General features: G+C 43.7%; 1 protein-coding gene across 3 annotated transcripts in view; it reads right to left on the bottom strand.

The window, feature by feature from the left end:
* Positions 1-3,955: 3,955 nt before the first annotated feature.
* The window catches only part of agrn (agrin), a 203,931-nt gene continuing 193,501 nt past the window's right edge, over positions 3,956-14,385 (bottom strand). For 2 of the 3 annotated variants that reach the window (XM_066691166.1, XM_066691167.1), the window contains 4 exons: positions 13,672-13,759; positions 7,894-8,118; positions 7,633-7,736; positions 3,956-7,250 (listed from right to left, as the gene is read on the bottom strand). In XM_066691166.1, the coding sequence (XP_066547263.1) occupies positions 7,093-7,250; positions 7,633-7,736; positions 7,894-8,118; positions 13,672-13,759 (575 nt within the window). In that variant the 3' untranslated portion in view covers positions 3,956-7,092. Of the gene's footprint in view, positions 7,251-7,632; positions 7,737-7,893; positions 8,119-10,275; positions 10,560-12,591; positions 12,616-13,671; positions 13,760-14,385 lie in introns of those variants that run through there. The other variant, XM_066691168.1, reaches the window with a different exon arrangement.

The following is a 14,385-nucleotide window of genomic DNA, read 5'->3' on the forward strand; positions in this document are numbered from 1 at the left end:
ACATTCCCTAAGTCATATGAATTCTGGTTCAATTACAAAGGAGACAAATTAGCATTGAATTATACATACAATACAGTGCAAACATTTTAGGCAGGTAAATGCTCTAAAGTAAGAATGCTTTCAAAAATAGACATGTTAATAGATTATATTTATCAATTAACTAAACGCAAAGTAAGTTAACAGAAGGAAAATCTAAATCAAATCCATATTTGGTGTGACCACGCTTTGCCTTCAAAACAGCATCAATTCTTCTAGGTTTACTTGCACACAGTTTCTGAAGGAACTCGGCAGGTAGGCTGGCCCAAACATCTTGGAGAACTAACCACAGTTCTTCTGTGGATTTAGGCAGCCTCAGTTGCTTCTCTCTCTTCATGTAATCCCAGACAGACTTGATGATGTTGAGATCAGGGCTCTGTGGGGGCCATACCATCACTTCCAGGACTCCTTGTTCTTCTTTACGCTGAAGATAGTTCTTAATGACTTTCGCTGTATGTTTGGGGTCGTTGTCATGCTGCAGGATACATTTGGGGCCAATCAGATGCCTCCCTGATGGTATTGCATGATGGATAAGTATCTGCCTGTACTTCTCAGCATTGAGGAGACCATTCATTCTGACCAAATCCCCAACTCCATTTACAGAAATGCAGCCCCAAACTTGCAATGAACCTCCACCATGCTTCACTGTTGCCTGCAGACACTCATTCGTGTACCGCTCTCCAGCCCTTCGGTGAACAAACTGCCTTCTGCTACAGCCAGATATTTCACATTTGACTCATCAGTCCAGAGCACCTGCTGCTATTTTTCTGCACCCCAGTTCCTGTGTTTTTGTGCATAGTTGAACTTGGCCTTGTTGCCACTTCGGAGGTATGGCTTTTTGGCCACAAGTCTTCCATGAAGGCCACTTCTGACCAGACTTCTCCGGACAGTCGATGGGTGTACCAGGGTCCCACTGTTTTCTGCCAATTCTGAGCTGATGGCACTGCTGGACATCTTCCGATTGCGAAGAGAAGTAAGCATGACGTGTCTTTCATCTGCTGCAGTAAGTTTCCTTGGCCGACCACTGCGTCTACGGTCCTCAACGTTGTCCGTTTCTTTGTGCTTCTTCAAAAGAGCTTGGACAGCACATCTGGAAACCCCTGTCTGCCTTGAAATGTCTGCCTGGGGGAGACCTTGCTGATGCAGTAGAACTACCTTGTGTCTTGTTGCTGTGCTCAGTCTTGCCATGGTGTATGACTTTTGACAGTAAACTGTCTTCAGCAGCCTCACCTTGTTAGCTGAGTTTGGCTGTTCCTCACCCAGTTTTATTCCTCTTACACAGCTGTTTCTGTTTCACTTAATGATTGTGTTTCAACCTACATATTGAATTGATGAACATTAGCACCTGTTTGGTATAATTGTTTAATCAGACACCTGACTATATGCCTACAAAATCCCTGACTTTGTGCAAGTGTACCTAGAAGAATTGATGCTGTTTTCAAGGCAAAGTGTGGTCACACCAAATATGGATTTGATGTAGATTTTTCTTCTGTTCACTCACTTTGCATTTAGTTAGTTGATAAATATAATATTTTTTTGTAAGCATTCTTACTTTACAGCATTTTTTCACACCTGCCTACAACTTTTGCACAGTACTGTATGCTATACACCAACACCATATATTAAAATGCACCAACTCTAGGTTGTGTGCAGATTGCACTTGCAAAACAGGTTGGCAGTTCTGCATACTCTCCCTCACAGGCACATGAACCCCATCCCAAAACTGTCAGGCACGCATAGTCATGTGAAAACAAACCAAAGCTATTGAGCGAGGTATCAGCACGACACCCACACAAGTGTGTTTCCTAATGCCACACATTGGGCAATCCCCCCCCACCCTCCACACACACACACACACACACACACACAGAACAAAACCAAAACAAGACCAAAATCTATCTTGTTACGGGATTGTATATATTCAGCGAGCCGGTGACATTTCGCGATGTTTGTAAATATTATTCCAACAGCATCCTCTGCGTGAAGGTTTTCACATGCAAGCCACCCACTCCACATCCTCCCTGCACCGCGCAGAGCCGCTCTACAGCTACTCTGACGATCTGCGGAGGACAAGGCAGTTCATGGCTTATTTAACAGCCTGCTCCAGAACACACCTGGGGAGAAGCACAGCCTTGTTCGAGAGCAAATGTACGACACTGAGCGCAAGCCGCCTCACAGAGTGGGCTGGAAGGAGTCGAAAGGTAAAGCTCAGAGTCCCAGGGAAAGGGAACGACTTCAGTCACGTTTTTTTTTCTTTCCTTGCAAGATTTAAGACTTGCTCTAAGATCTCCATTGCTCACCGTCACAAGGGGATTGCAGGGCAAGAGTTTCTGGAAGTACAAATCTTAGTAATCCTTGTAGGAAATTACAAGGGGGATGCGCATTAACGCACGTTTCTACTTTAATTTCCTTTCATCCCATGACACTGAGCCACCACAAAAGCAATTTAGAGCTGCAGCTGCTGCACTGATGCAGACATGTAATGAGCGGTTCGAGCAGCAATGCGGGCGGCAGCAGTGTGGCGTCTTGCCGGGGGATTGACGTCACTCCTCCTCGGTAATCACCAGAGGTTAATCTGGCACGGCGAGCTTTAGGGTTATGCAATTGTCTGAATCAAGAGGGTCTGAACTGCAGATTTACACAGTCCCACAGCGAGCGGGGCGGCCGAGCAGATACAGCCCGGACGCAGGGGAAAGAAAGGAAGGGAACGAAAAGTAAACTACCGGAGTTGCATCTTGCTTTTCCTGAAGAGTTAGCCTTTAGTCCATTGAGCATTTTAATTGACTTTTTGGATTTTAGGATTGCTAATCTTGGTTTTTGAATTATATAGGCCTAGTTTATCATATACATACACAGAGAGAGAGATTGATTAAAGTTTATGTTTTTTTAGGGAAAAACTACACACACACACACACACACACACACTAAGTCTAAATACCAGCATTGTTTCAAAGACAACTTTCTGGGACAGAGGTTTGTGGTGGTGAAGGCCGTGTAGAGAGCCGGGGAGGGCGGTGGAAAGGGAGCAGTCGGGGGAGTCGTGCGTTAGATGTCCATCGGCGTCTCTCTGCAGCATCTGAGTCACTAACGGAGGGATTGACTGGCGCTCTCCCCGCAGCCAGGACAAAGTGGGAGAGCATTAGTCAGAGATGTGCGCCCGCGTCTCGGCAGGAGGGTGGCGGTGGATGCATCTAAATCACCCAGACCCTTTGAAGTCGTCTAGCGTGAAATTAACTGTTGCACATTTATTTTATTTTTTAAACATAAAGCACATAGCTGCTGCCCCCCCACCCCACCCCCGGCATGCAAAGTTCCCACAGTTAATAAAGACCGGCATCACGTGTGTGGCAGTGCCCAGCCTCTCAGCAAACTGTGGATCACTTGAGTGACCTCCAGACTCACCATACAGGTCCTCTGCAAAGTGTACGCTTAACGCTCGTGTGTGCCGGCAAACTCGTCACATTTTAAGACGCGTATTGTTTTGACCCTCTGATAATTTACATGAACAATGAACTCACCAGATGCACTGCACATCGGCACACCCTCGAAACTGGGGAATCATCTGAGCTTCAGAGACAAAATCGTGATGAAAATACAGAATTTAAATTCATGGCACTCTTCTGCAAATGACTGGGGAAATACCCACCGTCTGATTCTATTTACCTTGTAATCACACACACATTACCTATATCTATCTGTTTTGGTTTAACAAAAGGATTGTCCCTTCTATCCAATGCAACCCTGCAGTGTTTTTAATGTGGTCCAGGGGCTCGGTTTGCTTAGGACCTACACAATAAAATAAATAACTGTTCAGTGGCCAGTGGATTGTGTTCGTTCCACCTGTAGGCCCTGGCCGAGACGAAATGGGACACATCGCCAGTGTTACAGTAGATGGGAAGCACACACAAGACCAGGGGAGTAGGAGGTTTTTACACTTTAATTCATGGTGGTAGGAACACAAGACACAAGTTATAATGTTAGTTAATGGAATGTCATGCTGCCCAAACTCTGTGCATGTCCTTCAGGTATATTACAAACAGCAGTTTACAAAGGCCAGATACAAGCCATGTGAAAGACACATAAATAAAGAGATATGAACTGGAAAAATACTATAAAAAACATCCTGGGCTTTTCATCATTATTATCATTATTATTTATTTATTATTATTATTTTTACATTATAGGGATGAAACTAATATACGTGCTAAAGTAAGTGCACAGAACAATATGCACACAGACAAAGGTCATTTAGGTTTAAGGCATTTCTGATACAGTATTGATCCAGACATCATTTCCCCATGTCCTTTTCGTTTGTGATTTCTCTAGTTCATCTGTTTTTGTTTTCTGGCCAGGCTTCGGGTAGGCGGGTATTATTTCATTTTATGCACAGCTGTGGACATTAGCTTAAAAAAAAAAAATACAAAATAAAAACAACCTTAAAAGAACCACTAAACTGTACCCGACCAATTTCTGTGCCCACTTCAACACACGGTTTCATTGTATTTATTCATTTATTTATTTTACAGTGTGAAATACAGCGTGGTCCAGATTGTACAGCTAACAGCCAATACATAAAAGAATATCCCTGAACTCCCTCAAGCCTGCAAAAACAGAAACTCCCAAAATGACACTTAAAATATAGACACATAAATATGTTCTTTAAAAAAACCCTACCTGCTCAACAGAGACTTCGGTACGGCAAGAAAGCTTGTAAATTATCCATGACAGGTTATACTTAGTTCCAGTGTATAATACTAAAAGACCTCAACAGTTACACATGACTAGTTTTCAGTTCAGATAGTAGATCTGTGCAAAAAGTATGTCGTCTTATTGATGGGGAACAAAAAAAAAGAAATCAAAATAAATAGAACTGAACCATGTCCTGGTCACTGCCATTCCACTGTGAATAAGCTTTTTTTATGATTGAATTTGTTCTAGATGCAATCCGAGTGCAAATTTAAAATCTCGTACTGCAAGCGCCAGCAGGAGGCTTGATTATACTATATCTCGCTTCAGGTTATAGAGTCATCCTAAACACACAAACCCATGCATTATTACTGTTATTAATGTTATTGTAATTTTCATTTGATTATGATTACTAGTAGGGCCGTGGATTTGAAGATGCAAGGGTTTAAGTGTAGCAGGTCGCATTTTGCTGCTGCTGCTGCTGCTGTTGTAGTGTTTGATTGCTTATGCTGGCTGGCTGAGCTCAGTATGGCAGCTTCTGGCTGGCCACTGCAGATAACACTTTCCTGCTCAAGCAGAAAGTCCCCCCAGCAGGGAAAAGTTCTCGGTTGCTTGCGACTGAGACCTCCAGACGGAGAGTTCGTTCTCTCTCTCGCTCTCTCTATCTCCTGTAATTGCCCTAGTGAGGGACTATGTGGTTCTCCAGCCCTGAACAACCACCCCTGCGCTCCCAGTGACTCCCAGCACTGCCTGTGCCACAGCGCCTCCAAGTGGGAGGAGGGGATCACGGCTCCATTTTCACTGTTCTTTTGGCACAGTTTTTAAAGTCATAAACCAACGAAGAAAAAGAAAAAGAAAAAATCTTGGCTTTCACCAAAAATAATATCGTTTTAAAGGCATCTTGCTCGGCTCACTAGCAGTGCCAGGCATTCAGTCGACTCTTTGATATCAGCCAAGGACTTGCATTTTCAAAAACGCTTTCGTAGCATTTACGCTTTTTATTTTATTTTTTATTACTGAACAGCTACGTGTTTGCCCAGAGTAAGACCTTCCTTTTATTATTAGAACAAAACTAATACAAATCAAAAACAGGAGAGCAACATGCAAAACCATGGTTCGTTGTCAGGCTACCACTTGCTCTCAAAATAAAAATGACACAGCTGGTCAGACGAATCCTCCTGCACGTACTAAAATATACACAGTCTCAGGTACTTTGCATTCAAATATCTAAATGATTTTGTGTTTTTTTTTGTATTTTGATATGCCATACAGTTCAATGTGATTCCTTTTGGAATGCTTAGTGTTTTTTTGTACATTAGGTTTTAAAACATGATTATTACACACACCCCTCTGGAACAGGCCAAGGATCCAAAAGAAGAAAACAAAATAAAAACAACAAACAAAAAGAAGGTGTTTGAGAGGTAATACTGGACAGGCCCTGACCGTCACGTGAGCAACTGAAAACTGAGCAGCTGCCTAACAAAAACTATATATAAAACCAAACCATTAAAAAGCACAAGACTCCTCATATCTGCCTCATGTTATAGACCGCAATACTGGTACTTATAGGTTTCAATTCACACACAACACAACAAAACAAAAAAACGAGCACAATTTTAAGACGCATTTCACTCTTTGTGGTTGGTATCGTCTCTAAAAACACCTTTTTTTATTTCTATATATATTACACTGGCCAACACCTGTCACTCTTTGTTTACCTTACACTCAGGCGTAAGTCACAGATACGTTTACATATAAATTAATTATTTAAAAAATAATAACAATACAGTAACATAAAAAGCCCATTTAGTTGTGGTTGTTGTTGCGGTTGTTACTTTGTCACGGTCACGTCTTGATTCTTGAGCCTGACAATTTTGGTGTTAGTCCAGCTGGGAAAACCTGCAGGTGCTGACAGGTTTGTGTTTTCAGTTCCGGCGGACAGAGGGACATGCGGACACTGAAACACACATGTGAAGAGAAAGCGCAGTACCATGACAAGTCAGGAGAGTAGACACCAGCACCAATGTCATTTGCACAATGTTCAAGTATGAGAGAAATTTAGAATTTGAAACAAAAAACAAACAAAAAACGATTTTTTTTTGTTAAGCCGGGTATGTGCTGGGGGGCAACAAAATTAAACAAAAAAACAAACAAAAAAACAAACACCTGCAGTGCGTCTCAGGAGAGGTTGGCGTACGATGGCTGACAGAGGAGGAGAACGTGAGGGAATGGAGCGGAAGACACAGAACGGAAACGAATCAATAAAACGAAACTGGGAAAAAAAAAAAAAGTATTTTCCAATATAAAAAGCAATAAAAGTTTACAAAAATAGAAAATAATTACAGCAATGGACAGGGTGACTGGCGGCGGTTATTTGGCCGAGCAGTGTAGTATTTTGGGGTTGTTTAAGGCATCCTCCACCAGATGCAGCTCCACACTGTCCACACTCACGTCCCGCACGCAGCCCACAAAGCCGGTGCTGAAGGCCTTGGGCAGCTTCCTCGCCACTGCCAGCTGCTCAAGGCCACCTGCAGGGGGCGCAAGAGAGGGTCATATACTGGGAGACAGAAATACAGCCCTGCACACACACACACAGGTCAACACTAATACTGAATAGACACACATACATAAAGATATACATACATATATATGTATATGCAGACAGATAGATACATGTATACATATATCATACGGTAGGTAAAAAGACAGACTGGTAGATGCATATATTGATATATTTAGTAGAGGTCAGGGATCTGGACGTCTGAGTGGGGTGTTGTGGTCACCCCGGGTAAGAAATATAATAATAATAATTTATTAAACCCATGTAAACAGGTACATAGACCAGTTGGTAAGAAGGTAAATACACATACTCGATATATATGTATTTGCAGTGCGGATCAGGATACGTACCTAGCCACAGTGCGCCGTCAGTGTCCAGCTGTGTGGCTGCCAGGGGTGACGAGCCCGTGACCGGAGCCTCGTTACCCACCTGCAGAGACCCGTCTCTCAGAGCCCTGCAGAGACAGAGAGAGGACAACATACTGAAACACAGGACAGCGCTGAGAGGGGCAGAGCAGCACGCTTAAATACAGCTGCCATAAAGAGAGACAGCAGACAGATCAGCTCTTCTTGGGGGGCTGGTCAAGGGTGGCACACGAACAAGTTGCCCACCTGCTGGCTTTGATCCTGATCCAGCGGTTGGTGTTGACCCGGACGCTGGACTGGAGGACGACGGGCTTAGAGCCAAGGTCATAGGTCATCTGGACACGGCCGTCCACCACGGCCAGAGCGATGTAGTCCGAGCGCTCCACACCCTTGCCGCTCCAGAGGATCAGGCCGTGTGTGGCCTCCGTCTTGATGCTAAGCTCGAACTTGTTCACCAGCAGGGCTTTCTCGCTGCACAGGGGGGAGGCAAGAGAGAAGTGTCACCCTCGGGCAGCAGGGCAGCCCAGCAGCCACATAAGAAACCACCTGAGCTTCATCAGTCGACACAGGGGTGTATCTCTGTCACTAGTGTTTTGTATGGCATGTATCCTATTGCACTGTACTGTATTGCACTGCACTGTCATTTTTTGTCATTTTCTGTATGACATACAAGTGCCGGGAAGCGGCTCCCCAGAGAACGAACACTAAAGCAGCTGATAAAATACAGCTTGTGTGTGCAAACCATGGGGGCTCAGGGAAAAGGGGTGGATAAGGCCATTAATGTGTCTTTTTCTCTGATGTCTGTCTCGTTGCAAATGTGCGTCACTGGAAAGAAAAAACAAGCAAAAATGAAATAACAAATGCCTGCTAACGCTCTCATTTAACACAGTTCAGCACACGCTGGGAGGAAACTAATCAGGTAGAAGGATTCCGATGAAATTAGCAGCCAAGGATGAAGATGTAATCTGTTTCATTTCTTTTTTTAAACCCATTCATCTACGTGATCTCGCTCCGAGCTTTTATGGGAACTTCTGCGGCTTTGCTCTGCGGTTACCTGCTGCTTCTGCACAATGAATACCCAACTAAGTGCATATCTGTAAGTGGTTGAATGTCCATATATATATATATGTGTATGTGTGTGTGTGTGTGTGTGTGTGTGTGTGTGTGTGTATGAGAATTTGCAAAGCGAGGAGAGGTAAGAGATATTGTGTTGTACTGTTGGGTGAAAAAATGCTGGACTGTCAAACCTGTAAACAAGAGAGCTACACACATATAAAATCCAAACACAAAACACACACAGGATGGACAACATGAAGGAGCACAGAGAACAGGGAGGCCTAGGCAGCTACAGTAAGCACACACACACATATATACACAGAAAACACACAGCAAGCAGCAGCCAGCTAAGAATACTATTTGCTGTGTAGGACCAGAAAGGAGCAAACTGCACTAGACCTTGGACAATTTGCCATCGACTACTGGAGTGGTGGTGAACAGGCCGCACTTGTTACAAGGACAGTGGGTAAGTAGGGTGGATCAAGCGACCCGGCACTGGAGGTGTCTGAGCACACCGGGGCCCTCGGCAAGCGCGCGATTACAGATTCTGCTCAGGAAGGCTAGCTCTTAGTATGCTGGAGGTATTGCACCTGACACCTGACACAGACTGAAGCACAAGAGTCCTAGTCAAACACCGCACGCCACTTCTAATCCAGAGTCTTGTCTTGGGTTAGCTGCACCCGAAGAACCAATTAAAATAAAAACAAAAAGGTCACGATGATAAATTTTTAACAATGGTTTCAGAATGACTTCTTGTGCCCGAATGACGCCGAGCTGTGCACACTAAGACAAAGACAATCTAAGACAAATTGGAGAGGCCATTAATCATAGGGAATTATAAGTAAGTAAAAGATGCACTCAATCTGTGACGGCAAGTACCAACACACTGCGCTTTGATTTTGTAGGTTAGCTGTTGTGAACAGGTTTTGAAAACCAAAAAACAACAAAGGATGTTTGGAAGGTCTGTTTTTCCTCAAATTCATTATCCTGCCGAGGCCGTGGCGAAGGCCGATTGGCCAGCTGAATTTGCTCAGAAATGTGACATGAATTGCTTGAAACGTTTGTTCAGAAGAGGTGTACAGCACACTGCAATTCACTGGACCCGTTCAATCAGCCTTCCCTGGCCAGCCTTACTCTGGGGACATCGTGAAATACCCCTCTGTGCAGTGTCTGGCAGGCTTTAAAACTCTCACTCTACTCTCAAAATCTCTCACTTCTCACTATTGTCAGCTTTAACTATGCACTGTGTGTGTGTGTGTGTGTATATATATATATATATATATATATGCAATACTGTGCAAAAGTTTTAGGCAGGTGTGAAATTACAGCATTTTTTCACACCTGCCTAAAACTTCTGCACAGTACTGTATATGTATATATATGTATGTAAGTTAATCAAACAGGCCATCTCCTGTTTGCTTTTAATTAACAAGAGAACAGTCCTTTGCACAGGAAATGTCCTCATTTACTCAGTCCTGTACAACATGCTGGATTTACCCAGTTTGATATCCTGGTTCGCAAATCACAATTAATGACTTTATTGCAAATTAATAATAATAATAATAATAATAATAATAAGGAACACAGCTATGGACAGGCGTTGATGCTGCCCCCAGGGTTCGAGCTGCAGCACGCAGAGAGAGCAGCCACTGAGTCTGCAGCCACAAGGAGCCCTGCTGTGTACCTGGGTCTGTGTTTGAAATTCATGGCCACCTGGTTTGAGGATTTATGACCCCACTGGTAACACAGCAGCAGCCCCCTGTGCCAGCAGCAACCCCAAGGGCACAGGTGGGGCATGCAGGGGGGCCGTGGGGAAGACTCACCTCTGTTCCTGCGGATATTCCAGCGACTCAGGACTTAGCGGAGCAGAAAGAAAATGAAGGCATGCAATAAGCAGCAGCACTGAGAGGAGCACCCCCAACCCCTCATGTCACCCCCTCTTAAAGCACCTAGTGGTGACGCAGGGGAGAGGATGGGGAGGGGGACTGAGTGAGGAGGCAGGGCTAGACTCCAGGGCTGGGAACTTCCTCAGCATAGAGTCATTTTGAACAGTCGCAGGCAGTGGGCAACGAGCCAATCAGAACAGGGCAGGAACTGACTCAGCTGACCTCGGGAAGGAAGGGCAGGAGGGGCACTGCGCTCTCTGTCCACCAGCTAAAGGGTGAGGCATACAGTCCAAACATCACAAATACTACCATTTAAAGTTTTAAGCAATGCCGATGGACTCGACTTTCAAAATCAGACTACGAAAAGGAGGAGGCAACAACAGTCACATAAAACTCATTACGCTTCTCCAGTAACTAGGGTACTAGTAGGGGAGCGGGGGTTGCACGAGCTTGACAGGATAAAATTGTTAACTTCAGCGTTTTAATAATGAACAGAGACAGAAAAAAGGGTCTCCATAACACACGAAACACAGCAGGAAAAAAACATTAGATAAGATATATATTTATTTAAAATCTCATACATTACTATGAACACATGATTTCATCAATCCTGCTTTATAGGCCACCAAGTTCAAGTTTACACGAGGAGCCGAGCATTAAGTGGGCAGCGACGCAGCACGGCTTGAGCTCATGCTTTCCGAGGGATTCATTAACGCGCCCAGCTCCGCTCAGAGCATCACGCTGAATGGACGGCGTTTGTGAGATGGGGGGAGGGTCAGCTGCCGTTAATTTACACACTGTTATCTTCCCCACACTGTGCGACTTCTTGTACAGCTCAGCCTGACCGAGGAGGGCCTCCTAACGGCTTATTCTTTTAAGTGTTATTGATGCCCCCCCGGCAGCACATTCGATCAGCTTCTTAAGGGCCTTCCCATATTAATATTGAACTTTAATAAAACAAAGACCTTGATTAACGTTCCAGCGCCAAGGACTCAATTATTAGAAATTACAGCCACAGATACACCAAGTAACATGACAAGGCTTAATATGGACTGCAACTTTCGGAGGCTCAGCCATTGTATAAATCACAGTAACTCACACTTTATTGGGCTCTGTACAGGTACTTACCTAGCTAATTAGGCTGAAGAAGAACTACATTGTTTGGCCGATTCATCATTAGTAAAGACAACTCGTTTTTTTTGCCCCCCCCCCCCATAATGCCTATTTGAAAGAGACAATTAGTGTCACTGTGAAGTTTTTAGTCTGACAATTTCACACAAAACGTCTCGGAATCTTCTATGACCAGAATATAATTTCAATATGAAAATCAAAATGAAAGAACGTCTGTTTATGTTTGATCACAAAGGAGTAATTTGTTTTAGGATGGTGGTTAATAACACTCTTGCAAAATGCGTGGATCAAAATGTAGAGATGGATTCTTGCATGCAGAGCTCGCAGTTTTTAATTTCAATTTTTACGGCTATAAAAATGTTTTTTCCTTCGAATCAAACAGTGCACATCCTGCAAACATGCAACCATGCAATTTAAGTATTGCGGCTCTAAGTATTTTTAACAAGATTTGGTTAAACTATCAATATGTATAACTGTATATCATCATAAACAACTTATATCAATTCACTATATATATACAGCTCTGGAAAAAATTAAGAGACCACTCTTATTTTTTTCCAGACCTGTATATATAAATACAGATATACATGTATATATTTAGTTATACATATATGTATAAACTCATATGTAGTTAAACATAAAGTTAATTAAACGGAAAGGTTACAATTATAAACAATTCCTATATGGCCAATGATACACTATCCTTATAAAATTGTATATTTCTCTGTGATACAAGGTAAAAGGTAAAACTAAGAAATTAAACAATAGAGTTGTCATAGAGCTGATTTTAAACCTTTCAATTTGGGTTAGTTAAAATAAATAAACAAATAAATAAATAAATAAATACCCAGAATGCATTAGGACTACTTACTCTGGTATCTCATTGGTCTGTTGGCTTGCGAGTAGGAAAAAGACAACAGGGACACTGATAAGACAGACAGACAGACAGACAGACAGAGCCAGACAGCACAGGACAGTGGGATATCGCTCCACACACAGTTCACTGCACACAGAGCGCACAGCTGACCTCCAGGGTGGAACAGCTATCAGTCTACAGATGGAGTTGAGCTCCCAGCGCTGGGCCTCGCTCAAGAAACGTCTCGCTGTCAGCACAGTACAGCACAAATGTCATTTAACTCTGGAAGTAGGGGACAAGTAGGGCCACACAGGCAGAGCGGGCGTGACACAGGAGAGCTGCCTGACTGGGGGAGCTCAGTAACTGACCTGCAACGCCTGGGAGTTCTCTCGCAATACAGGAGCACAAGAGACTCTGCCCTCTGTTTGACCATTTGTCTCAAGTAATTTCCAGTGGTTGGTATTAACTGCATTTGTGTATTACTCTAGTTTTGGCTCCTGCTAAAAGGAACGCTTAGAAATGGTAAAGTGAGAAAAAAACTAATATCAATGGAACAACTGCTGGAGACTGACGGCTGTTATCAGTGGCTTTCAATTTCAATTATTTTCTTTACCCCCCCACAGCGCGTCAAACCCTCAGAGCGTCCATGGAAAGACTTCTGAGGCATAACGATTGTTAGAAGTCTAGTAAACGTTCCTGCAGTAACAGGCAAGTCCAGCATGCACTAATTTAATTGGGGCTCTGTTGCTAATTGGCGGAGAATCATGTCAAGGATAAAGAGAAGGAGAAAAAAGGGGTCAGTTCTCTGGGAAACCCATTACTGCGAGAGAAATAAAATAACATAACATAAAATAATAAGAATAACAACCAGCGTTTCACAAAGTGGTTAGCCGTGCTTTGCCACTCGCTGAGTGTGAAAACGTCTTGGAACCATCTCAATCCCAACTCAGCCCCGATGACTCCTCGTCACTCCCACATGTCTCCTTTTTCTTTTCTGCTCTTCCACCACATTTCTCTCGCCTTCTCCAGGAGAGAGAACTGCGGAGGAGAGGGCGGTGCGGCGGCTGGCAGGGCCCTCATGGGGCATCCTCTTACCTCTTTGTCACAGCGTTGTGGTACTCTATGTAAGTCCTCCCGTCAAAGGCGATGGCTTCTGTCTCTCCCGCGGACTTCTCCACGATCGCTGTGGAGGTGGAAAAGAGTCCCCACACTGGAGTGAGCAGTAATTCACGACAACTGGCCTGTGCGCTGAACTGAACGTGGGATTTGTATATATTTATATGTATATGTTAAAATCCATTTTCTTCCTTTCTGTTTTTGGGAGGTCCAGAGGGCAGCGTCTGCCATGGGGGGACACACATTTCACAGTGCTGGGTGAAGTTTGATTTTCACAGTGCGGTAACAAGAAAGGCCTTCTGTACGCACTCACACACCCCATAGGGCACAACCCTAGGGCAAACCCTGCTCTTTTGTAGACTTAGAAGATCTGGTTCAGGCAGCGAGAATCAACAAGGAAATTATGGGTCCATTAAGTCATCACAGCCCTGGTTATGTTTGCATTAGGAATCTTGCGCTGCACCAGGCTCAATTAAGAAATTATCAATCCATTAAGTCATTAAAGCCCTGATTAGGTTCAAAGGAGGAAATATGTAATGGACAGAAGGAAGAACTCAAGCTTTCCCAGCACCGTTCTACTATTATAATTATCATTATGATTATAATTGTTTTTATTATTGTTCATCAATTTTCCACACAGCATTGTCCAAGGCGACATGCAAAGTATACAAGAGTATAGTATATGTATGGTAT

Source organism: Amia ocellicauda, chromosome 18, assembly GCF_036373705.1.
Source record: "Amia ocellicauda isolate fAmiCal2 chromosome 18, fAmiCal2.hap1, whole genome shotgun sequence".
Taxonomy (NCBI): Eukaryota; Metazoa; Chordata; class Actinopteri; order Amiiformes; family Amiidae; genus Amia; species Amia ocellicauda.